Raw genomic sequence first — 27,437 nt, forward strand, 5'->3', positions numbered from 1 at the left:
GTATTCGAAGCCGCAACGTCACAACAAACAAACGGCGCCTTATCTTCGAGATTTCAGTCTACAATCTCATTCCCAATACCTTCCATCTGTTAGCATCCTGAGGAACTTTCTCACCTTGGCCAGCAGTAACTTGTTTCGTATTTCCATGAGCAACAACTATCGGAAGATGTTCCTTTGATTTCTGATCATGTAAAGCAGGCAACAGTTCGCCATTCTAATGATGCCATAACACCCGACACCCTGTGTTTTAAATTAGCTTTCATAGCTTCCACACCCTCCTTCCGTACGAATTCTTTGAATCAAGGATTTGTCCGAAATTCTTCAGTATTGCATGCAAGTGCCTCAATGGCAGTTCTAGAACAAACTTTGAATCTCTCATACTTACACAGATACAGGGCTGCTATTAATTTTCGAGTAATGAGAGTTTTCCGCATAGTTGTTTCACTGGTTTCCGATTGTATATTCTCGATCACAGATCGTAAATAATCTTGCAAATGCATGTGCTTTTGATTACCAACAGAAGATGAGACGTTCTATAACGGTCCACAGGGTGATGAGTAAGCATGGAAAAATATTTAGCAAGTCTCTTTGCTTGCTGAACAGTTCCGAGGCGCCACCTCTTCTCTTTATTAGACACTTCTTTGTCCACTCCAGCTAAGCGCCCGGGCCGAACTGCCTCGCACTCTGTCGCTGTAACAAATGTCTGTCTATATTTCTTTTCATCAATTGAGGTGCATCACCGTATGCAATGTCAAATCACCTAACTTGTTGACAAACTCATCGGCACTGTTCAAATACGTTAGAGTTTCTTGTGCATTTTTTGTAACTCTCCAGCATTTGAGTAGGCTGCTAGTTTCTTCACACTATTATGCAAAGATCTGGTAGGTACACGCACCTTTACGCTAAGGACAAGGCATTCGTGAATAGTGAGATTTACACCTTCGTCGACAGTTAAATTCATCTCACGGATATTATAAGATCAAACTGCCACAACCTTTCCATCAGAGGGCGGTTCTGAACATTTCATGGCAATATACACTTTTCGTAACAACTATGTCATCCGACATGTTCACTGAGTAACAGCAATATGTTTACTAACAATTTACAAACACACAGACGCGGAAGTGCGCTTCCACCTTGGCAAATACTGACAACCTAACATGTCCCATTTACAAGTCGGCACGGGTTGCCGACGTCCAACGTCTGACATTTTATGTACATCTGTTTTGACATCGTACAAATAATAAATTAAGAGGGTATGCGTTCAGAACAAAGGAGATCAATTTCTCTGGAACACCCCAAAGGACAGTTTCGGCAAATTCTACAACAGTCTGCCCGCCTACACCGTCGCATTACAACTCGATAATTCTCATGTGAATATTGCATTACCCTACAGGCATCGCTCAGATAACGGGCTAAATTAATAACACACTGCGCAGATGGTATATAGACTCTCAGCACCACGCTCAGCTTTGTGAAACCGTTTCTACACTCCTGGAAATGGAAAAAAGAACACATTGACACCGGTGTGTCAGACCCACCATATATGCTCCGGACACTGCGAGAGGGCTGTACAAGCAATGATCACACGCACGGCACAGCGGACACACCAGGAACCGCGGTGTTGACCGTCGAATGGCGCTAGCTGCGCAGCATTTGTGCACCGCCGCCGTCAGTGTCAGCCAGTTTGCCGTGGCATACGGAGCTCCATCGCAGTCTTTAACACTGGTAGCATGCCGCGACAGCGTGGACGTGAACCGTATGTGCAGTTGACGGACTTTGAGCGAGGGCGTATAGTGGGCATGCGGGAGGCCGGGTGGACGTACCGCCGAATTGCTCAACACGTGGGGCGTGAGGTCTCTACAGTACATCGATGTTGTCGCCAGTGGTCGGCGGAAGGTGCACGTGCCCGTCGACCTGGGACCGGACCGCAGCGACGCACGGATGCACGCCAAGACCGTAGGATCCTACGCAGTGCCGTAGGGGACCGCACCGCCACTTCCCAGCAAATTAGGGACACTGTTGCTCCTGGGGTATCGGCGAGGACCATTCGCAACCGTCTCCATGAAGCTGGGCTACGGTCCCGCACACCGTTAGGCCGTCTTCCGCTCACGCCCCAACATCGTGCAGCCCGCCTCCAGTGGTGTCGCGACAGGTGTGAATGGAGGGACGAATGGAGGCGTGTCGTCTTCAGCGATGAGAGTCGCTTCTGCCTTGGTGCCAATGATGGTCGTATGCGTGTTTGGCGCCGTGCAGGTGAGCGCCACAATCAGGACTGCATACGACCGAGGCACACAGGGCCAACACCCGGCATCATGGTGTGGGGAGCGATCTCCTACACTGGCCGTACACCACTGGTGATCGTCGAGGGGACACTGAATAGTGCACGGTACATCCAAACCGTCATCGAACCCATCGTTCTACCATTCCTAGACCGGCAAGGGAACTTGCTGTTCCAACAGGACAATGCACGTCCGCATGTATCCCGTGCCACCCAACGTGCTCTAGAAGGTGTAAGTCAACTACCCTGGCCAGCAAGATCTCCGGATCTGTCCCCCATTTAGCATGTTTGGGACTGGATGAAGCGTCGTCTCACGCGGTCTGCACGTCCAGCACGAACGCTGGTCCAACTGAGGCGCCAAGTGGAAATGGCATGGCAAGCCGTTCCACAGGACTACATCCAGCATCTCTACGATCGTCTCCATGGGAGAATAGCAGCCTGCATTGCTGCGAAAGGTGGATATACACTGTACTAGTGCCGACATTGTGCATGCTCTGTTGCCTGTGTCTATGTGCCTGTGGTTCTGTCAGTGTGATCATGTGATGTATCTGACCCCAGGAATGTGTCAATAAAGTTTCCCCTTCCTGGGACAATGAACTCACGGTGTTCTTATTTCAATTTCCAGGAGTGTATTTCGAGTTCTCTGTCTTAAGCGTACTGCAACTTTAAAAGCTCTTCAAAACAAGCGCTTTCCGCTTTTACTGGCAAAGCATAAAAAGTAGTAATACTGTAATTATATTATCATTTTCTTTCTTTAGGTATTTATATACGAAATGACAGTTTTGCTTCAGAATGACTTACGTTTGTGTCAATGTTCTCTGTTCCTTGTTTAATTTCTGCTGAAAACTGCTTCTCTCTTCGTATTAGCTAATTCAGTTTACTCCACTCGTTTACGAGATCACTGTTTTGAACATGGCACATGGTTTTCGTGAACAGTAGATCACTTCTTCAGCTTTATGTTAGTCATAGTTTAACGTCTGTGTTCAAGTTCACGTTCTGCAATAAATTCTGTGTTATCTTTTCATCTGAATTCCTCTGTTTTGGGGATAGTGCCAATGTAAGCGTCCTTTAAAAAATATTTTGAAAGTGAATGATATTAAAGACGTGTTGTGTACTTGATGCTTGCAGTATAACCACTGCAGCGCTCTAAAAAATGTGAATCTTGTGTGGTTGATGATCTTTCAGTATTCAGCTTCCTTATGACAATTGGAAATTTGTGGTACGGAGCGACATCCTTGACAGGGCAAGTTGTTGTCACTTCCGAGCCCCCTCAATGCACACATTAACTGGTTTTCTTCCTGCTGCTAGTATAACAACATAGAAGAAGCATACAAGTTTGCCAACTGTGAGCGACGAGTTACTTTCTGGTCGGCACAGACCTATACCGCTAAATTCACTATTTCACGTGTCATTACCATTGAATAACCTTTTCGATTTTCACATAAGGTTATCAATTTAAGGTGTTCAATCCAGGAAGGCCATTCCGCGCGGAAATTTTAATTAATATCTTCCTTCACAAAGCGATTGAGCTCTCCTAGCCGCAACATTATCTGAAACCATCTGACAATGCTCAGGTACTTTACTAATTCCACGCTTGTAGAAACCCACTGTTTCTAAGTTAAGGATGTTGTCAAACCAAGTCTGAAGCGCATTTAGTCTGGAAACGAATTTTCTTAACAGTTGTTTGATAAGGAGTGAGAAATAAACTTTTGACGGTAAAAAATCAGAAAAATAAATGCGTGAGGTATGATTTTCCAATAACCTCCTGGATAGTTTTCTTTTTCAAATCAGCAGTATGCGTTATGTTGTAGCAAAAGTTATGCAATTCTATCTGTGGTTTTTCTTACACCGAGACCGAAAAAGTCTCTTATTGGCAACTAATACACGCTGCGATGGGAAGGAGCTCCTAGCGCACAGCACCTCCCAACAGATGCAAAATATGTTCACACTGAGCAGTTTATAGGAATGTTGAATGTATTTATTGATCGCGTTCGGGTAAAGAATTGCTTTAAATCTTAGCATGGAGTAATCCTGTGCCAGGCTTCTAATCCTGTGGAAAATAATTCATGCGAGAACGATCGTTCCTGTAGTAACAAAATCCTTTTCTGGCATCTTTTGCCCAATGACACTCGCCCACACGCAGTACAAAGACTCAGAGCTGTCTATGCTGCATTGGTCCATTAAACCCAAAGCGAATTATGTGTCGCAAATGTTACAACGTTTTCCACTGGAGACTATTTTACAACTCTTTAACAACGTCTTCAGCCCAATTTTGGTACTCAAATATTATAATTATTTCTACATAATCAATGAAACTTTTAGCCTTGATCGCTATTCCTAAAAGTTTGAACCGAGAGCTCTATAATAGCTGAAAACTGAAAAAATAAACCTTTCCTTTCTGGAAAGAGATCAGTTTCCCTATTCTTTAGTTTCGCACTTGCTTGAACTGTATGCCTGCTAGTAGTTTCTGCACAACAATCGTGATATAGTTGCCTGGGTGTGTTATGAACGTATGGATGCCCTAACATTCCGTATGTTTCAGATTTCCTGAAGTAACTCCAATATCGGTTCATCTTACCATCCTAATAATAGAGCGAAGTGTTACATTAGAATTCCGAGTTTGATGTGCCATGCACACGTCTTACACAAAAAAATTAGAAAATTAGAGATGCCCTGAGGTCGATATGAAAAAAAGGTGAAGGAAAATGAGAGTTATGGCTACACTTCTGACAAAGAGAATGAAGTTCTGATAGTGGAATTGAGGGATAGCAAACCAGTATGTGTAGCCACAAACTACAGTACTACTACTGCTTTGAGCTCTGCTGCAAGATACTCACACGCAGAGAAAGTAAACGTCTGTTGCAATGCCACATCTCTTTTGAAGAATACAACGCCTGTATGTGAGGCATTGATCTACTGGATAAGCAGACATCACTTTATAGGAAGATAAAAAGAACGGTGGTGGCCACTATGCACTCAGATGTATCTGCATGGTAAACACACGGTGCACATACCAAGTCTCTAACCCAATTGAAAAGCCCTCATTGAAGGAGAATAGTGGTGTTGCGCGTTTTAAAGAACACACGATCAACACCGAAATGCAGAGGACCACAAGGACGAAAATTGACGAGAGGACAGGTGAGCACAGATGTATAAGTAGAGCCAGGCAATCACTTTAGCTGCTAAGGAAAACATAGGAAAGATGCTCATACTGCATGAAGATGACAACTATGTGATAGCTACTGTTGGTGTACATGCCAAGTGTTGTTTCGTTACACACTGAATAGACAATGTGTGTATCTTGTTCACTATGTTTCTTGTTTTCTGCTTTGGCGGTAATATCGTGCCTTTTTTTGGCTAAATTTGCTGAAGTTCCAGAAATGGGACGGCCTAGAGCTTTTGTTCTATTCTCATCTATTAAATATTTTCAGAACAGGTTTTTCTTTCATTTATCACGAAGGTGTCACTTTAAAGAGAAAAAAATTGGAGAGTAAAAACGTTTTCGCATAATGGATTATGTTTAAAACATGCAAAACCCAACACACAACTTCAAGATAAACACTAGAACTTCAAGTAAGAAAGCGACAGTTGATAAATCCACTCAGCCCCGCGCAGAGTTAACCTGGCGGACGGCGGCTGGAACGCGGCAGGTAGTCGATACAGGGCGAGGAAGTCTCGAGAGTGATCTGTTCCGACGCTGACGCAGCCACCACCTATTCGAGCCGAATTGTTTCTTGAAGTTTCTGCTGTCATCAAAGTTTTGACTGTGCTATTACTGGTTGGTTATGTAGTGAAGCGAATTATCTTTGAGACTCCATCAGACGTAACATCAGCAGACACGAATATGATTTAAAAGTAAAACATCGAGGAGTATCTCGCGAATTTGTATCTACATTGCGCGACGTTTACCACTAGACGAAGAACACGTGGTATACCCCTGAAACGGCTGGCGAAGAATGATAGAACTTACTCCGTACACTTGCGCATCCTGCAGTATTGCCAGATTGTGCAGACGGCCGCATTTAGAATTCTGAGCTGCGGTGGGTTACGCTGGGCACCCTCAGTGAACGACTCCGACTAACACTCTGCGGCAGCCGCCCGGCCGCCGGGTTTTATGTCGGTCTGTACTCTTACCCACTCAAAATCCACTCCACCTTGGAAGAGAATGTTACACGTGGCACCGTATAAAAATTTTAATAACAACAACTTAAATGGAAATAAAATTTATCAATGTGTCATTACAACATTTCCAATTTCCCTTAATTGCTATGGCCATAGACAGGGTCTCTCTAACTTACTTTCATCACTTCTTGTCACTCTCCCCTAAATGTACATTTGTTTCCATTCCAGGCAAATTATCGTGAGACCAGCGAAATTATGGAGATTTGAAAACGGGGCAAGATAAAAAGCGAGCATCAGAAACTACAGCACACGTACAGTCTTAGACAATAAAACTGACCGCCGGCCGGCCGCCACAGAGACTAAGTCCGAGTCATTCACTTAAGGTGGCCAATAAAACTGACCGCCCCTGACAACTCTAAGTCCGGCCATATGCAAAATCTGGCAACACTGTAAGATGCGGAAGTGTTAGGAGGAAGTATTGTCTACTTCCGAGACGTTGTCGGACTATGTGAGCCCGTGGTCTAGTGGCAAGCGTCGTGCGTTCTAAGCTTATAGTCGCCTGTTCGCGTCTAACTGTTTTTTTTTTTTTTTTTTCTCCCACAGTCGGTCTAAAGTTATGAGTCTGACTGAACATCAAAGATAATTCGCTTAACATTCTACCCACCAGCAATAACAAGTATTCCAGAAACAATTCCGCAGGACAGCTCGTGGCTGCGTCGCGATCATAACAGCTTACGCTCGAGCGTTTCCTCGCGCTGCAGCGGCTACCGGCCACCGGCCAGGCGCCACCCGCCGCCTGAAATCCGGCACCGCTCAGGTGAACGCGGCGCGACGCTGTCAGTGTATGTATCAACTGTCATTTTCGAATTTGAAGTTCTAGTTATCATCTTGCAGTTAAGCATTGGATTTTGCATACTTGAGAATCATGAACTACAGTTAAGCATTGTAAAATTGAGTCGCAAGTGGAAATAGGTGTAACATCTGCAACAAAACGTTTACTTTTGGTATAACAGAGGGGTGAATGCAGAGGAGGCAGCTAGAAAGATTTGAATTGTGTGTGGAGCGAGTGCTTTTGGGAAAAATACGCCAGAAAAAGATATTCTTGTTTCAACAAAGATCGTTCTGGCATCAATGATTTTCCACATTAAGCAAGTCTCGACTACTGATATATGTGATAGATTACCATTTTACCATCATGCGACATTTGCATTCAACAGGCAAAGTTCAGAAGTCTGGTGTACGAGTACTACATGCTCTAATTCGAAACAACAAAAATCAACGGAGTGACTATTATTGAACGTCATCAGGTCGCTCATTGAGCATTCGTATGCAGTACTGTAACTGGTGACGTGTTATGATGCCTTTATCATTAACTTCCTAAGAAGAAATGAAAGGCTAAGCCCCTCCAAACGACATAAACTCGAGCAAAGAGTAGTGTGAACATAATATTTTACATCTGATAGCTCCAAAAGTGAGTTTTGGGCTACGAATTCTACCAAAACACAGCTGGAATTTGTTGCCAACAACTGAGACACCTTTCGGTCTCAGCGTAAGAAAATCGAGCAACACAACTACATCACATGTTCTACTGCATGATAACGCACTTCTTGATTTGAGAAACAAAACTATCCAGGAGATTGAAATTAAAGTCGTCTCTCAGGCACTTGTATTGATAGAGAAGTCCTCTCTCAAGCACTTGTCCCTCTCGTCATATATTCGTCAAGTTTTACCTTTCCCGCTCTTGATCGATCAACCGTCGACGCAATTCATTTCTAGACGAAAATACTCTTAAAACTACTCTGGTATAATTATATCGTTGAAACCAGTAGGTTTCTACTGGCGTAGAATTCGTAAACAACTTTAGCATTGTCAGATAGTTTTAGATGTCGTGAAAGAAAATTCTTTTGCTGATTAATTTCTCATTGATGATTACTGTTGCGTTTAGTAAACTATCGGAAAATCCAATTAAAATATTCACTGTACTAATACAAAATAAATTCAGCTTACTACAGAAACATCACGACGGCAGACTATCTTAATAAAGCATTAAGTATCTGTGAGACGATTGAGCGTATTTTAACACGAATTAGTAGGACATTACCGACTTTTGACTTCGAAAAGATCCGTATTTACTTCATTTCCTGTATCATCCGCTATTATTATGAAAAGTGGCATTTCATAGATATAATTATGTATTCACAACAACAAAAAATATGTCGTCATTATGAATTTGGCAGTACCGTAAGGTTTTCGCTCTGACACTAAGGGTTACTGAAAGTAGCAAGGCGCGTTGTCTTAAGATTCCCTTATTGCGTTTGTATCTGCCTGCTTGTAGCTCTGCTACAAAAGAATTAAAAATCTGGCTTTCAGCGAGTCTCGAAAGGCGAACGAAAGCAGCTTGCACCTGGTAGCCAAACATGTTTCTTGGGAACAGGCTACTTCCTAAGTGGGAAGACATTCTTTTGTGGTTGAATTGTTGGCAAATGTCAGTCAGACGTGTGCTGTTGGTCTAAGCGTTTCGGTGTGTTGAATTTGTACCAATGATTTTTCTACAGGTTTTTTTCTGTCCCAAATAGTGAGTTGAAGCCTCCCATTAGTATTTTCACGTCTTCTTGGTAAATTTTGCTCATAGTATTTTCGAGTGTGTTCCACAATTTTTCGACATTTTCGGTGTTTTCCTTATTTTCGATGTTTGTGGGGGCATGTGCATTTATGAGTGTATATTTTTTATAGGGGCTCTGAATGAGCATAGTCATAACTCGATTGTTGATGGGTGTGATTTCTTCGACAGAGTTGTTGATAGATCTGTGTTCGAGAAATGCAATGCCGAGGATTGGTGCGAGTTTCGCTACCTTTTGTTGTATTTTGAAGATGCCATGGTTTCCGTAATGCAAGTTTTAATTGTCAATTAATCGTGGTTCTTGAAGAGCAAGAATGAGAATTTTTTTGCGGACGATTTCTTTTGTGAGATTATTTAGGTTTCTTGTTTGGATCAATGTATCGATGTTTAGTTTTCAAATGAATGTTTTCTGCTTGTAGGGAAATTTACCAGAGATCTTCGACATTCTCTGCCGTGCTAACCTGGACTCCCCAGAGTGCGAAAATCCAACTGCCGCCTATCGGTGGCCAGGTTGTGTACCACCCGGGATAAAGTTACCTTTGCTTGCATAGTTCATGTTTTCTTGTGTTTCATTGGTTTGGCCTGGGTGATACCAGGACCGGACAGGACCAGAGGGTGTTGAAGCCTTTGGAAGCAAATATTTTCAGCCAAGCTCATTGAGCTAACAGACGGTGACCAGAGTAGCGGTGATTTTCACTCAGATGTGTCTGGATTTTGGGTTCAACGGATTGAGTAGCCGTTCAGGATTGTGTTAGTATTTGGTTCACCACAAGTATTTGATTTCCACGGTACCATCCATATGGGGGAGGGTTTCCCCTATCGGCCACACGGGATTTTTATTATTATTATTATTATTTCTTTACTTTCTCAGACTTTTTAGAAGTCTGGTTAAGAATGGAGTGACGCGGACCTTTATCAAGCGTCACTTCCTTTTTGCTGTACGGTACATGTTATATTGCATTTAGGAACTTTCGGGTAATTGAACATGTATCAATAATTACGGATTTCTGTAATTGTATATATATGTTTGGATGTAGCTGTATTGCATTGATGTATTGGTGGATATTGTGTGGTATGACTCCTGTAGTTGATAGTATAATTGGTATGATGTCAACTTTATCCTGATGCCACATGTCTTTGACTTCCTCAGCCAGTTGGATGTATTTTTCAATTTTTTCTCCTGTTTTCTTTTGTATATTTGTTGTATTGGGTATGGATATTTCGATTAATTGTGTTAATTTCTTCTTTTTATTGGTGAGTATGATGTCAGGTTTGTTATGTGGCGTTGTTTTATCTGTTATAATGGTTCTGTTCCAGTATAATTTGTATTCATCATTCTCCAGTACATTTTGTGGTGCATACTTGTATGTAGGAACGTGTTGTTTTATAAGTTTATGTTGTAAGGCAAGCTGTTGATGTATTATTTTTGCGAAATTGTCATGTCTTCTGGGGTATTCTGTATTTGCTAGTATTGTACATCCGCTTGTGATGTGATCTACTGTTTCTATTTGTTGTTTACAAAGTCTGCATTTATCTGTTGTGGTATTAGGATCTTTAATAATATGCTTGCTGTAATACCTGGTGTTTATTGTTTGATCCTGTATTGCAATCATGAATCCTTCTGTCTCACTGTATATATTGCCTTTTCTTAGCCATGTGTTGGATGCGTCTTGATCGATGTGTGGCTGTGTTAGATGATACGGGTGCTTGCCATGAAGTGTTTTCTTTTTCCAATTTACTTTCTTCGTATCTGTTGATGTTATGTGGTCTAAAGGGTTGTAGAGGTGGTTATGAAATTGTAGTGGTGTAGCCGATGTATTTATATGAGTGATTGCTTTGTGTATTTTGCTAGTTTCTGCTCGTTCTAGAAAGAATTTTCTTAAATTGTCTACCTGTCCATAATGTAGGTTTTTTATATCGATAAATCCCCTTCCTCCTTCCTTTCTGCTTAATGTGAATCTTTCTGTTGCTGAATGTATGTGATGTATTCTATATTTGTGGCATTGTGAGCGTGTAAGTGTATTGAGTGCTTCTAGGTCTGTGTTACTCCATTTCACTACTCCAAATGAGTAGGTCAATATTGGTATGGCATAAGTATTTATAGCTTTTGTCTTGTTTCTTGCTGTCAATTCTGTTTTCAGTATTTTTGTTAGTCTTTGTCTATATTTTTCTTTTAGTTCTTCTTTAATATTTGTATTATCTATTCCTATTTTTTGTCTGTATCCTAGATATTTATAGGCATCTGTTTTTTCCATCGCTTCTATGCAGTCGCTGTGGTTATCCAACATGTAATCTTCTTGTTTAGTGTGTTTTCCCTTGACTATGCTATTTTTCTTACATTTGTCTGTTCCAAAAGCCATACTTATATCATTGCTGAATACTTCTGTTATCTTTAGTAATTGGTTGAGTTGTTGATTTGTTGCTGCCAGTAGTTTTAGATCATCCATGTATAGCAAATGTGTGATTTTGTGTGGGTATGTTCCAGTAATATTGTATCCATAATTTGTATTATTTAGCATGTTGGATAGTGGGTTCAGAGCAAGGCAGAACCAGAAAGGACTTAATGAGTCTCCTTGGTATATTCCACGCTTAATCTGTATTGGCTGTGATGTGATATTATTTGAATTTATTTGGATATTAAGTGTGGTTTTCCAATTTTTCATTACTATGTTTAGGAACTGTATCAATTTAGGATCTATTTTGTATATTTCCAATATTTGTAGTAACCATGAGTGGGGTACACTATCAAAAGCTTTTTGGTAATCAATGTATGCGTAGTGTAGCGACCTTTGTTTAGTTTTAGCTTGATATGTCACCTCTGCATCTATTATCAGTTGCTCTTTACATCCTCGTGCTCCTTTGCAACAGCCTTTTTGTTCTTCATTTATAATTTTGTTCTGTGTTGTATGCGTCATTAATTTCTGTTTAATGATTGAAGTTAATATTTTGTATATTGTTGGTAGGCATGTTATGGGGCGATATTTAGCTGGGTTCGCTGTGTCTGCTTGATCTTTAGGTTTCAGATAAGTTATTCCATGTGTAAGTGTATCAGGGAATGTGTATGGGTCTGCAATGTAACTGTTAAATAATTTAGTTAGATGTGAATGTGTTGAGGTGAACTTCTTTAACCAGAAATTTGCTATTTTATCATTTCCAGGGGCTTTCCAATTGTGAGTAGAATTAATTGCTTGGGTGACTTCATGTTGCAAAATTTTCACTTCAGGCATTTGTGGTATCATCTTGTATGTGTCTGTTTCTGTTTGTATCCACCGTGCATGCCTGTTATGTTGTACCGGGTTTGACCATATGTTGCTCCAGAATTGTTCCATGTCTGTTATGTTTGGTGGATTGTTTATTTTAATGTGTGTGTTATCTATTGTCTGGTAAAATTTCTTTTGGTTTGTGTTGAATGTTTGGTTTTGTTTCCTTCTATTTTCACTTTTTTTGTATCTTCTGAGTCGTTTGGCTAATGCTTGTAATTTCTGCTTCTTTTCGTCTAATTGCTCTGTCGCTTCTTGTTGTGAGATTTTACCTAACCTTTTTCGTTTTTTGTCTGATATTTCATTTCTTATAAATTGTGTTAGCTGTCCGATGTCTTTTCTCAGTTTTTCTATTCTGATCTGCAGCCTGTGTTGCCATGCTGGTTTTGTGGGTTTCTTCTGTGTGTTGGTTGGTTCTGATCTCTGTCTAGTGTGTATATTTAATGTAGTGAGTGCTCCTATATAAACCAGTAGTTGTAACTCTTCCATAGTTGTGTTTTCATTTATTTTGTTGTGTATGATTGTGTTGATAGTTTTTATTGTTGTTTCGACTTGTGGGTTATTTGGTGGTCTATGCAAGAATGGTCTAATGTCTGTATTTGTGTCTTTGTATTCTATATATGTTAGCTGAAATTTTTCTTCTATATCTAACATGTGTGTCACTTCGTGTTCTATTTGTGCTTGTGCTGGTGGCTGTCTTAAGATTTCATTTTCCTCTGAGTGTTTAATTGATGCGTGTTGTTCTTTGTTTGTTTGCTCTGGGATGTTTGAGTCCATTACTGTATTTTCTTCTTCTTCTGATTGCACATTATTTTGTTCCAGTATTTGTTGTACTTCTTGTTTGATGTTTTCTAATTCTGACTGGGGTATCCTGTTATTTTTGATTATTACACGGATCTGATCAGCTAGTCGTTGTTCTGTTAAAAATTTTAATTCTGGGTATCTGGTAATAAATGTTGTGTATACTTGTGATCTGTATCCAGTTGTGTTGGTTCCTAGGTTTGTTGCTTGGTAATAACAGAACATGAGGTGTCGATTAACTTCATTTGACCATCTCATCCTCTGTCTTTGTTTTCCTTCTAGGGTGGTTGCAGGAAGCATATCCTGCAAAACACCTCTATTTGGATTTAAATCATTTTCCAGTTGGCTAGCAGTGTCGTTACCATTGTGGGCGGGCATAGGGTTCAAGCGTCGTCCCCGACCATGACGGCGCTTGTCCGAGGCTTCTTTAGTTCTGTCCTGAACCAACTAATCACACTAAAAGGGGGGTTAGCCCTATTAGTGGTTTGTTCTTTTCGTCGCCTTTTACGACTGGCAGAACATACCGGAGGCCTATTCTTTTCCCGGGCCTTATTATTATTATTATTTCTTTACTTTCTCAGACGTTAAGTCTGGTTGAGAATGGAAAGTGACGCGGACCTTGATCAAGCGTCACTTCCTATTAACTGTACGGTATGTGTTATATTGCATTTAGGAACTTTCGGGTAATTGAACATGTATCAATAATTACGGATTTCTGTAGTTGTATATATATGTTTGGATGTAGCTGTATTGCATTGATGTACTGGTGGATATTGTGTGGTATGACTCCTGTAGTTGATAGTATAATTGGTATGATGTCAACTTTATCCTGATGCCACATGTCTTTGACTTCCTCAGCCAGTTGGATGTATTTTTCAATTTTTTCTCCTGTTTTCTTTTGTATATTTGTTGTATTTGGTATGGATATTTCGATTAGTTGTGTTAACTTCTTTTTATTGGTGAGTATGATGTCAGGTTTGTTATGTGGTGTTGTTTTATCTGTTATAATGGTTCTGTTCCAGTATAATTTGTATTCATCATTCTCCAGTACATTTTGTGGTGCATACTTGTATGTAGGAACTTGTTGTTTTAAAAGTTTATGTTGTAAGGCAAGCTGTTGATGTATTATTTTTGCGACATTGTCATGTCTTCTGGGGTATTCTGTATTTGCTAGTATTGTACATCCGCTTGTGATGTGATCTACTGTTTCTATTTGTTGTTTACAAAGTCTGCATTTATCTGTTGTGGTATTGGGATCTTTAATAATATGCTTGCTGTAATACCTGGTGTTTATTGTTTGATCCTGTATTGCAATCATGAATCCTTCTGTCTCACTGTATATATTGCCTTTTCTTAGCCATGTGTTGGATGCGTCTTGATCGATGTGTGGCTGTGTTAGATGATACGGGTGCTTGCCATGAAGTGTTTTCTTTTTCCAATTTACTTTCTTCGTATCTGTTGATGTTATGTGGTCTAAAGGGTTGTAGAGGTGGTTATGAAATTGTAGTGGTGTAGCCGATGTATTTATATGAGTGATTGCTTTGTGTATTTTGCTAGTTTCTGCTCGTTCTAGAAAGAATTTTCTTAAATTGTCTACCTGTCCATAATGTAGATTTTTTATATCGATAAATCCCCTTCCTCCTTCCTTTCTGCTTAATGTGAATCTTTCTGTTGCTGAATGTATGTGATGTATTCTATATTTGTGGCATTGTGATCGTGTAAGTGTATTGAGTGCTTCTAGGTCTGTGTTACTCCATTTCACTACTCCAAATGAGTAGGTCAATATTGGTATGGCATAAGTATTTATAGCTTTTGTCTTGTTTCTTGCTGTCAATTCTGTTTTCAGTATTTTTGTTAGTCTTTGTCTATATTTTTCTTTTAGTTCTTCTTTAATATTTGTATTATCTATTCCTATTTTTTGTCTGTATCCTAGATATTTATAGGCATCCGTTTTTTCCATCGCTTCTATGCAGTCGCTGTGGTTATCCAATATGTAATCTTCTTGTTTAGTGTGTTTTCCCTTGACTATGCTATTTTTCTTACATTTGTCTGTTCCAAAAGCCATACTTATATCATTGCTGAATACTTCTGTTATCTTTAGTAATTGGTTGAGTTGTTGATTTGTTGCTGCCAGTAGTTTTAGATCATCCATGTATAGCAAATGTGTGATTTTGTGTGGGTATGTTCCAGTAATATTGTATCCATAATTTGTATTATTTAGCATGTTGGATAGTGGGTTCAGAGCAAGGCAGAACCAGAAAGGACTTAATGAGTCTCCTTGGTATATTCCACGCTTAATCTGTATTGGCTGTGATGTGATATTATTTGAATTTGTTTGGATATTAAGTGTGGTTTTCCAATTTTTCATTACTATGTTTAGGAACTGTATCAATTTAGGATCTACTTTGTATATTTCCAATATTTGTAGTAACCATGAGTGGGGTACACTATCAAAAGCTTTTTGGTAATCAATGTATGTGTAGTGTAGCGACCTTTGTTTAGTTTTAGCTTGATATGTCACCTCTGCATCTATTATCAGTTGCTCTTTACATCCTCGTGCTCCTTTGCAACAGCCTTTCTGCTCTTCATTTATAATTTTGTTCTGTGTTGTATGTGTAATTAATTTCTGTTTAATGATTGAAGTTAATATTTTGTATATTGTTGGTAGGCATGTTATGGGGCGATATTTAGCTGGGTTCGCTGTGTCTGCTTGATCTTTAGGTTTCAGATAAGTTATTCCATGTGTAAGTGTATCAGGGAATGTGTATGGGTCTGCAATGTAACTGTTAAATAATTTAGTTAGATGTGAATGTGTTGAGGTGAACTTCTTTAACCAGAAATTTGCTATTTTATCATTTCCAGGGGCTTTCCAATTGTGAGTAGAATTAATTGCTTGGGTGACTTCATGTTGCAAAATTATCACTTCAGGCATTTGTGGTATCATCTTGTATGTGTCTGTTTCTGCTTGTATCCACCGTGCATGCCTGTTATGTTGTACCGGGTTTGACCATATGTTGCTCCAGAAGTGTTCCATGTCTGTTATGTTTGGTGGATTGTTTATTTTAATGTGTGTGTTATCTATTGTCTGGTAAAATTTCTTTTGGTTTGTGTTGAATGTTTGGTTTTGTTTCCTTCTATTTTCACTTTTTTTGTATCTTCTGAGTCGTTTGGCTAATGCTTGTAATTTCTGCTTCTTTTCGTCTAATTGCTCTGTCGCTTCTTGTTGTGAGATTTTACCTAACCTTTTTCGTTTTTTTTCCGAGATTTCATTTCTTATAAATTGTGTTAGCTGTCCGATGTCTTTTCTCAGTTTTTCTATTCTGATCTGTAGCCTGTGTTGCCATGCTGGTTTTGTGGTTTTCTTCTGTATGTTGGTTGGTTCTGATCTCTGTCTAGTGTGTATATTTAGTGTAGTGAGTGCTCCTATATAAACCAGTAGTTGTAACTCTTCCATAGTTGTGTTTTCATTTATTTTGTTGTGTATGATTGTGTTGATAGTTTTTATTGTTGTTTCGACTTGTGGGTTATTTGGTGGTCTATGCAAGAATGGTCTAATGTCTGTATTTGTGTCTTTGTATTCTATATATGTTAGCTGAAATTTTTCTTCTATATCTAGCATCTGTGTCACTTCGTGTTCTATTTGTGCTTGTTCTGGTGGCTGTCTTAAGATTTCGTTTTCCTCTGATTGTTTAATTGGTGCGTGTTGTTCTTTGTTTGTTTGCTCTGGGATGTTTGAGTCCATTACTGTATTTTCTTCTTCTTCTGATTGCACATTATTTTGTTCCAGTATTTGTTGTACTTCTTGTTTGATGTTTTCTAATTCTGACTGGGGTATCCTGTTATTTTTGATTATTACACGGATCTGATCAGCTAGTCGTTGTTCTGTTAAAAATTTTAATTCTGGGTATCTGGTAATAAATGTTGTGTATACTTGTGATCTGTATCCAGTTGTGTTGGTTCCTAGGTTTGTTGCTTGGTAATAACAGAACATGAGGTGTCGATTAACTTCATCTGACCATCTCATCCTCTGTCTTTGTTTTCCTTCTAGGGTGGTTGCAGGAAGCATATCCTGCAAAACACCTCTATTTGGATTTAAATCATTTTCCAGTTGGCTAGCAGTGTCGTTACCATTGTGGGCGGGCATAGGGTTCAAGCGTCGTCCCCGACCATGACGGCGCTTGTCCGAGGCTTCTTTAGTTCTGTCCTGAACCAACTAATCACACTAAAAGGGGGGTTAGCCCTATTAGTGGTTTGTTCTTTTCGTCGCCTTTTACGACTGGCAGAACATACCGGAGGCCTATTCTTTTCCCGGGCCTCCACGGGGATTATTATTATTATTATTATTATTATTATTATTATTATGTCAACAGCAAATCCGATATGGTGTATCTTCCCTCCACTGAAATAGATGTGTGTTGTCCGATTCAGTATTTCCATCACATAAACATGGTTTATAATTACGTTACATTGCTGCTAGTAGACATATTTCTCACTTTTTCTTAGACAGTTGCTAGCTGTTACCCCATCATAGGAATTTATGTGCGCAGCATTGTTGCAATACAGACGTTCAAATTATCCGATTTCTGTAATTTCATTTCGATACAAGATCGTCCTAATCGGATTCAGCCAGTCAGTCTTAATGTGGCTATCCGACTACGACGCTCATCATATGATAGACTGGGTGAACCACATTCTTAATCGGACTGTTGAATCCAGATCACTTATCTATGTCAGGGAATGAATTCTTAAACACTGTGCTTATTACAAATACGTTATTTAAATATAAATATATGAACTAACGACATAACAATGTATTTACAGGAGCAGAGACCCATCCATCATAGTAGAGCAGTGCGAGATTGGTTTCAGGGCCAAGAGAGGATGAAGCTGTAGCCGTTTGTTCCACGATCACCGAACATCAACCAGATAGAGAATATGTGGGCAGAGGTAACAAGGTCATTGCCATGTGTCCCTACAAATGCAAGCGACCTTTGGACGAATATAGAAAACGTATGGTGGGAAGTAAACCATCACGCTACACTGTCGACGACTTAATGAAATCAATTTCCCTACGCCCTCGAGAAATCTTACGTAATGATCGTGGGTGGGTTGGTTACTAAAAGTATACTCGTCCACAAAGCCCATGTGGACAGTTATCTGATAATCGGTCAAGCTTTGCTTTGTCGCAGCCCTTTAGCATACATCAAGTCCATTTACTTTCAGTCCCCTCCTTACAATTCTTGCAGTGCAAGGTAATTGAAAAATCTCATCTACTCGACGCCAACTGAGGAACTGACTGGTGCATGTGTTGTTCAACACACAGTAGTTGTCACCCTCACAGGAATCAATGACTGTTTTTGTGTGTGTGTGTGTGTGTGTGTGTGTGTGTGTGTGTGTGTGTGTGTGTGTGTGTGTGTGTGTGTGTGTGTGTTTTCGTGTTAACGCACGATGTGAATCAATACTATTAACATTAGAGAGACTACCAACAATAAATATTGCATCAAATATGACTGTAAAGTATTTTAATGTGATGGGAAGCTACAAACTGAATTTTTACCCATCCCACGTCCTGCGTATTCCGTTAAGTAAGATCTATTAACTCCATAGTATCGTTAGCAGAGTCAGTGCGCTCTTGTTGTCGAGGCTCGCGGCAAGTGCAGCGATTAGCAGTGCCCAATGCCACCGCGATTTGTTTATGTTGGCTGAGCGTGGACACTGCAGCAGACGCTTCGCCCTAAACAGAAAGAAATCACCTTGGCTCTGACTCCAGTGAGCGGATATCACTGCCTGCGTGTTCTTATAGTAACCAACGTGAGACTCTACTCACAGGTGCCATGGAGCAATTGCAACGGGTATCATGTCATTAGTCATCAGAATATTAACCAGTGATGAAACGTCCACTCTATTTGAATCCCAAGACAATAGGAACCTTGTCACAAAGGAATGTGAGGTGATATCAAAACTTATCCAACATACAAAAATTAACTGCAGGGCTTTCATGTTTGCAGTAATAGCACACAAGGAAATATTATGTCTTGGAAGCGTATATTTCATTTCCTCTTCTCGTATTAACGCCCTTGTTTTAATATGAAGTGAGAAAATAAACACGAAAAACTAAAGTTCCTGAGAAGCATATAAGTCATTTCCTCGTCTCATATCACAACTTTTGTTTTAGTATGAAGTAAAAAAATAAACAGTTTAGAGTTCTGAAGCATAATATGACACCAGATTCTTATCGTAGGCGCTATCCGAAACGCCAAAAGCAGGGAGCTGTCCATTCTTTCGTCCAACAGTCTGTTTCCTTTCATGTATTTATTCCTCCCGCTAGGAGATTATTATTTAAGGACTTGTGGGCATCAAGTTCTTCAGCAGAACAAGCCTTATGTTATTGTGCTAATTACCGTATGGAAAAAATGCAACAAAGACGAGTTCCGCTAGAGCAGTGAGGTTATTTGCACATGTGTGTATTCAGCAATGACTGCCAGCTGCCACAACACTTCACAGAATCCTTGCGGCAGGCAACACAACTGTGCGTGCACTTCAGACTTCATTCAGTGAGACGTCAGGAGATGGATGAAAACGTCAAATTAACGTCGCTTTCCGAGTCGTATTCAATCCAGAATGAGGTGTTATTAAGGTAGTTGGGTGATCTAGCAATTCCACTTTTATGATTCCCATATGAGTATTTCGATAGCCAAAAGAACCCGTTAGTGTGAAACTATAGGGAACTGCATTATATCAAACTGCAAGAACTTCAGACAATACGTGGACTCTACTCTTCGCTGGGTGACCTATTACTGTTATTTAGCATTCTCTCCGTCCTAGTCAAATGGTTCAAATGGTTCTGAGCACTATTGGACTTAACATCTGTGGTCATCAGTCCCCTAGAACTTAGAACTACTTAAACCTAAGTAACCTAAGGACATCACACACATCCATGCCCGAGTCAGGATTCGAACCTGCGACCGTAGCAGTCGCGCGGTTCCGGACTGAGCGCCTAGAACCGCTAGACCACCGCGGCCGGCCACGTGCTAGTCGTTATGCAAATGGAACTTCAGAGGCGCTTTCCGCTATTCTTGACAAACATCAGTAACCTGTAATCACTGAGAGTCACAACTGCGTTCTAGGCGCTCAGTCAGGAACCGCGCGACTGCTACGGTCGCAGGTTCGAATCCTGCCTCGGGCATGGATGTGTGTGATGTCCTTAGGTTAGTAAGGTTTAAGTAGTTCTAAGTTCTAGGGGACTTATGACCACAGATGTTTAGTCCCATAGTGCTCAGAGCCATTTGAACCATTTGTCACAACTGCGTGATGATAATGGTTCAGGTTGTCAGTAGTTGTGGTGGTGTTACGTTGTCAAACTGCTTACAGTAACGTTAATGGTGGCGCACATACTTTAGCGCTGACTACCTACTTAAGTAAAGATAGTGTTGTGGCGTCGTCGCTTGTCTTTATTTGGCCTCAGCTTGAGTAATCCGATTTAACGAACATGGTACTCCAATCGCGGGCTCCTAATAAAGTATGACTGCAGAGATTATCGTGCGGATATTACATTAATTCTGCAATGAAATGCTTAACAAATCTTACCCTCAGATATGCAGCTGGAATGACTAATTACACAGGTACTCCATGTTGCACTAAGTGATCAGTTCGCTGCAATCCTGCTTGTACTGTTCGTAAATACTCGTATACTTCAGAAATGGTTCTAATGGCTCTGAGCACTATGGGACTTAACTTCTGAGGTTATCAGTCCGCTAGAACTTAGAACTACTTAAACCTAACTAGCCTAAGGACCTCAGACACACCATGTCCGAGACAGGGCTCGAACCTGCGACCGTAGCGGTCGCGCGGTTCCAGACTGTAGCGCCCAGAACCGCACGGCCACTCCGGCCGGCTTGCCATATGAACTATTTAACAGAAAATGACATTAAAAATTTAAGTTATTCACGAGCAGCTAGTTGAGAATATGTATGAACATTAAATGACACGACGAACCGTCTTGTTCTGCATATGGATTCAAACACAGCTCATGCAGACTAAGCAAAGATTTCGTGACTGACGGAAACTAACAGTCATTCCTGATTAGGCATACAGAGAGTGATATACCTCGATTTTAGACAGTATCAGTTAGCAAATATCAACTTTAAATTGCATAACGCAAACATTTTTAACAGACGCAAATTTCTACCCAGCATCTATTGTCCCTGTTAACGAACTACGAGAGATGTTAAATATTGCTTATTCACAAGTAACTTACTTGATATGCCGTGAGGTAAAGCTGTGTGTTGGACACGGATTCGAACCCGGAACCTAATCGGATTGCTATCGAAGCACAGTCAAATGTGACATATCGGAATTTCGCGGCAGTAGCTAGATGTTTTAACTGAAATGACGAGACGAAACAATTTTTTCCTTCCCAGGACTCCAACCCGGCACCTATCGCTGTTATATCCTAGAGAAAACGAACGTTAAATATGGGTTTGTTGCACCAGCAGTGACATGTGAGCAAGTTTGAACTGAAATAATATGACGAAGAGTTCAGCGCTCACTGGGAGTTGAGCCCCACACATATCGTTGTTGACTGCACACAAAGAGACGTCAGCTACAGAATTTTTCTCCACCAGCTGCTTATAATAGCATCTCGAACTTACAGTCATCTCGCAAATAGTTCTGTGTCTCACTGGTAGCTAAAAACGTCAGATATCGTTAGTGTTGACAGCGAATGAAAATACATTAAAAATCGAAATTATTATCCACCAACAGATAGGTGTTCTCATGCTAGAGCTTGATAATACATAATTAAATCTTTAGTGCCGGGCCAGGATTCGATCCCATTCACGCGTAATATGTGAAGGTGTTGAGGAATCTGCAGTTTTGAACAAACAACAAATTGTAGCCGAGCTGTATTGCCACGAAGGGACCAAATTCCGCGTTAAGGGCGGTCTGAGTTGCATTCCCAGTTCAGAACCAATTTTATCGACATACAGAAGCTCAAATAAAAGATGGAATAAGTGTCCTGTGACCATACATAGCGTTTGTGTCGTCACTTGAAATAAATAACTAGTATAAGAAAGGTTACTGGTGAATGAGTTTCTACATGTCGCCACTCCAGACTTTATTGTGGTTCAACCTACCGTCTACTTGGTAAAGAAGGAATATCATCTTTAATGTGAATTTCCAGACCACGCAGCCATTATATCTCCTTCACTTGGTGTAGCCAGGAGAGAATGGAATCTGTCTCTCCCTATCTAAAATTATTGACAGAAGTGGGAATCGAACCCGGACCATAGGTATAACTACCTACCATCCGTCCAACAGACCACGAAATCCTCTTCTCTGCGAGTCATTTTTCTATCGTAACGCAGTTGCGCCACACTGGATGAAAATTCTGACACACAGGCTCCCTGTAGTAATTTGCAGCATGTTCAGTAAATTCATTTACTTGGTTGACCGACTCACCATGAACTAGCTGCCTCGCCTACCCAGTGCATACATTCGACTATTTTGTAATCACAGAAATAAAATCACGTAACTGCCACCTACACACAACTGCCAACAGTGTAGGATGCAGAAGTTTAAATAGGAAGTGTTCCTTTCCACTTGAGCTATTCTATTGCGCTATCTGTTACTAGAAAACGTCGTTCAGTCCAAAAGAAAAGCTGTAACTGTTTGTCTCTCAGAAGTCAAGACCTGGCCATATGCATAATCTCACAGTGCTGTGGAATCCAAAAGTTCTGGGGGAATAGTTGCCGAGCTCTGGAGCTGTTGTAGCTACGTGTTAGCTTGTAGCATAGATAAGATGTCGCGAGTTCGAATACATTCAGTGCTACATTTTTTAAAACGCAATTCTGCTCTCTGCTGAAGTTATCTATCTAATGGAAGTTTGAACATAATTCCCTTCACTTCTCAACCCAAAGTAGTCGCATGTGGAAAAAGGACTATTAAACCTGAATAGAGCAAAATGTCACAGTAGTTAGACAGCAGGCAGCAGATGCATCTCGAAGATGTGCAGGGAGAGCGCATCGTGCCATAATATGTCAAAAGTATTTTCTACATTAGCCGTCGTGTGGTAGTGATATTTTAGTCTTCTTCAAACTTTGTTTGACAGCTTTAACTCAGAACAAGTTTTCTACATGCATGTAATCAATAAACTGCATGTGCATTGTCACACTGTCATAGGTAACATCAGAGAATTCGCATATATCGTTGATGATTAATATCTCTCTCATGTTTACTATTGTTTTAACAACACTAAAGGAAACCTTACGAAAATTGTGCACTGTATTATAAGAAATGAAATAAAACTAACCATGATAACCTTACGACGAAAGTATCTGTACACAAGCATGCCTCTATCGACACGAATTAGTAAAATACTACTCACTTAGATTTTGATTGGGTCTGTGTTTAATTGGTATGCTGTGTCATACTCAAGAGGGATGCAAATGTGGCATTTCATAAATATAGTTACGTATTCCTAGAAACCCAAAATTCGCTTGTCAGCAGTGGAAAGAGGCGTTACCTGTTGTGCAGCATTGTAAGTTTTTCAACCTTGTACTATGAGCTGAAAGCATTTTCTTGCGATTTCCTTATTGATGTTTGATCTGACTGCTTGTAGCTCTTTCACAGAAGGGATAAAAACGTTACCAGTCAGTGAGACTGGAACTGCGAACCGTAAAAGACGCTGTTTCACAGGTCAGCACGTTACCACAGAGCTGGCGAGGAGGTATGGGTCTCAGCTTCCTATTACGAGGGCAATAGTAACTAGATCTCGTAAACCGCTATTTAAAGGTCGAGATTAGTTGCGATTCCCACTTGCAACGACTTTCCTGGGCTGAAAACCGTAAATTTTCAATCTTTTGTTACCCTTCAAGCGATAATAACTCAGATTATTCAATGGAAATGACAGGTAAAATCAAGTGAACTTTGAGGCTTAATTCCGTGCACACCAGGAAGTAACTCATCGATCACAGAGTTGCCAAACATACGTTGCCTTGTTGCCAAATCTCAGTTACAGTACCAGCAGGAAGAAGACGAACCGATGTGATCCTACAGCGGTCTGGGAAGTGACCATAGCTGGTGTCTCCAAGTCGCGGCTGCTACGGCCTGGAATACGTAATGCGTCTGATTCGCTTTCTGTAACTAGGTTTAGGGACTGGAGAGTAGTTACTAATAATACTCAGAACTGACTGCAAACTGAGCATCATAAATCAGCAACTCTCATTGTTGTTTTTATATTTATTTCGTAAGTGTACTCAAAACTAAGAAAGTCATTCACAGGCGTTTTCGTGCCTCGCCGATAGTCAAGCACAACATACAAATAAAAATAAAAAAGTGTGTGTGTGTGTGTGACAGAGGCAGAGAGAGAGTGAGACAGAGGCAGAGAGAGAGTGAGACAGAGGCAGAGAGAGAGTGAGACAGAGGCAGAGAGAGAGTGAGACAGAGGCAGAGAGAGAGTGAGACAGAGGCAGAGAGAGAGTGAGACAGAGGCAGAGAGAGAGTGAGACAGAGGCAGAGAGAGAGTGAGACAGAGGCAGAGAGAGAGTGAGACAGAGGCAGAGAGAGAGTGAGACAGAGGCAGAGAGAGAGTGAGACAGAGGCAGAGAGAGAGTGAGACAGAGGCAGAGAGAGAGTGAGACAGAGGCAGAGAGAGAGTGAGACAGAGGCAGAGAGAGAGTGAGACAGAGGCAGAGAGAGAGTGAGACAGAGGCAGAGAGAGAGTGAGACAGAGGCAGAGAGAGAGTGAGACAGAGGCAGAGAGAGAGTGAGACAGAGGCAGAGAGAGAGTGAGACAGAGGCAGAGAGAGAGTGAGACAGAGGCAGAGAGAGAGTGAGACGGAGGCAGAGAGAGAGTGAGACAGAGGCAGAGAGAGAGTGAGACAGAGGCAGAGAGAGAGTGAGACAGAGGCAGAGAGAGAGTGAGACAGAGGCAGAGAGAGAGTGAGACAGAGGCAGAGAGAGAGTGAGACAGAGGCAGAGAGAGAGTGAGACAGAGGCAGAGAGAGAGTGAGACAGAGGCAGAGAGAGAGTGAGACAGAGGCAGAGAGAGAGTGAGACAGAGGCAGAGAGAGAGTGAGACAGAGGCAGAGAGAGAGTGAGACAGAGGCAGAGAGAGAGTGAGGCAGAGGCAGAGAGAGACACAGAGGCAGAGGCAGAGAGAGACACAGAGGCAGAGGCAGAGAGAGACACAGAGGCAGAGGCAGAGAGAGACACAGAGGCAGAGGCAGAGAGAGACACAGAGGCAGAGGCAGAGAGAGACACAGAGGCAGAGGCAGAGAGAGACACAGAGGCAGAGGCAGAGAGAGACACAGAGGCAGAGGCAGAGAGAGACACAGAGGCAGAGGCAGAGAGAGAGACAGAGGCAGAGGCAGAGAGAGAGACAGAGGCAGAGGCAGAGAGAGAGACAGAGGCAGAGGCAGAGAGAGACACAGAGGCAGAGGCAGAGAGAGACACAGAGGCAGAGGCAGAGAGAGACACAGAGGCAGAGGCAGAGAGAGACACAGAGGCAGAGGCAGAGAGAGACACAGAGGCAGAGGCAGAGAGAGACACAGAGGCAGAGGCAGAGAGAGACACAGAGGCAGAGGCAGAGAGAGACACAGAGGCAGAGGCAGAGAGAGACACAGAGGCAGAGGCAGAGAGAGACACAGAGGCAGAGGCAGAGAGAGACACAGAGGCAGAGGCAGAGAGAGACACAGAGGCAGAGGCAGAGAGAGACACAGAGGCAGAGGCAGAGAGAGACACAGAGGCAGAGGCAGAGAGAGACACAGAGGCAGAGGCAGAGAGAGACACAGAGGCAGAGGCAGAGAGAGACACAGAGGCAGAGGCAGAGAGAGACACAGAGGCAGAGGCAGAGAGAGACACAGAGGCAGAGGCAGAGAGAGACACAGAGGCAGAGGCAGAGAGAGACACAGAGGCAGAGGCAGAGAGAGACACAGAGGCAGAGGCAGAGAGAGACACAGAGGCAGAGGCAGAGAGAGACACAGAGGCAGAGGCAGAGAGAGACACAGAGGCAGAGGCAGAGAGAGACACAGAGGCAGAGGCAGAGAGAGACACAGAGGCAGAGGCAGAGAGAGACACAGAGGCAGAGGCAGAGAGAGACACAGAGGCAGAGGCAGAGAGAGACACAGAGGCAGAGGCAGAGAGAGACACAGAGGCAGAGGCAGAGAGAGACACAGAGGCAGAGGCAGAGAGAGACACAGAGGCAGAGGCAGAGAGAGACACAGAGGCAGAGGCAGAGAGAGACACAGAGGCAGAGGCAGAGAGAGACACAGAGGCAGAGGCAGAGAGAGACACAGAGGCAGAGGCAGAGAGAGACACAGAGGCAGAGGCAGAGAGAGACACAGAGGCAGAGGCAGAGAGAGACACAGAGGCAGAGGCAGAGAGAGACACAGAGGCAGAGGCAGAGAGAGACACAGAGGCAGAGGCAGAGAGAGACACAGAGGCAGAGGCAGAGAGAGACACAGAGGCAGAGGCAGAGAGAGACACAGAGGCAGAGGCAGAGAGAGACACAGAGGCAGAGGCAGAGAGAGACACAGAGGCAGAGGCAGCGAGAGACACAGAGGCAGAGGCAGCGAGAGACACAGAGGCAGAGGCAGAGAGAGACACAGAGGCAGAGGCAGAGAGAGACACAGAGGCAGAGGCAGAGAGAGACACAGAGGCAGAGGCAGAGAGAGACACAGAGGCAGAGGCAGAGAGAGACACAGAGGCAGAGGCAGAGAGAGACACAGAGGCAGAGGCAGAGAGAGACACAGAGGCAGAGGCAGAGAGAGACACAGAGGCAGAGGCAGAGAGAGACACAGAGGCAGAGGCAGAGAGAGACACAGAGGCAGAGGCAGAGAGAGACACAGAGGCAGAGGCAGAGGGAGATACAGAGGCAGAGGCAGAGAGAGATACAGAGGCAGAGGCAGAGAGAGACACAGAGGCAGAGGCAGAGAGAGACACAGAGGCAGAGGCAGAGAGAGACACAGAGGCAGAGGCAGAGAGAGACACAGAGGCAGAGGCAGAGAGAGACACAGAGGCAGAGGCAGAGAGAGACACAGAGGCAGAGGCAGAGAGAGACACAGAGGCAGAGGCAGAGAGAGACACAGAGGCAGAGGCAGAGAGAGACACAGAGGCAGAGGCAGAGAGAGACACAGAGGCAGAGGCAGAGAGAGACACAGAGGCAGAGGCAGAGAGAGACACAGAGGCAGAGGCAGAGAGAGACACAGAGGCAGAGGCAGAGAGAGACACAGAGGCAGAGGCAGAGAGAGACACAGAGGCAGAGGCAGAGAGAGACACAGAGGCAGAGGCAGAGAGAGACACAGAGGCAGAGGCAGAGAGAGACACAGAGGCAGAGGCAGAGAGAGACACAGAG

At 42.3% G+C, this 27,437-nt stretch overlaps 1 protein-coding gene across 1 annotated transcript in view; it reads right to left on the reverse strand.

Moving 5' to 3' along the window:
• LOC126251455 (uncharacterized) overlaps positions 1–26,890 on the reverse strand; it is a gene marked incomplete at its 5' end in the record, with an annotated part of 198,324 nt that extends 171,434 nt beyond the window's left edge. The window contains 2 exons of the mRNA XM_049951885.1: positions 26,354–26,411; positions 26,832–26,890. Coding sequence (XP_049807842.1) covers positions 26,354–26,411; positions 26,832–26,890 — 117 coding nt within the window. The remainder of the gene's footprint in view (positions 1–26,353; positions 26,412–26,831) is intronic.
• Positions 26,891–27,437: the final 547 nt, after the last annotated feature.

The sequence above is a fragment of the Schistocerca nitens genome, chromosome 4, assembly GCF_023898315.1.
Source record: "Schistocerca nitens isolate TAMUIC-IGC-003100 chromosome 4, iqSchNite1.1, whole genome shotgun sequence".
Taxonomy (NCBI): domain Eukaryota; kingdom Metazoa; phylum Arthropoda; class Insecta; order Orthoptera; family Acrididae; genus Schistocerca; species Schistocerca nitens.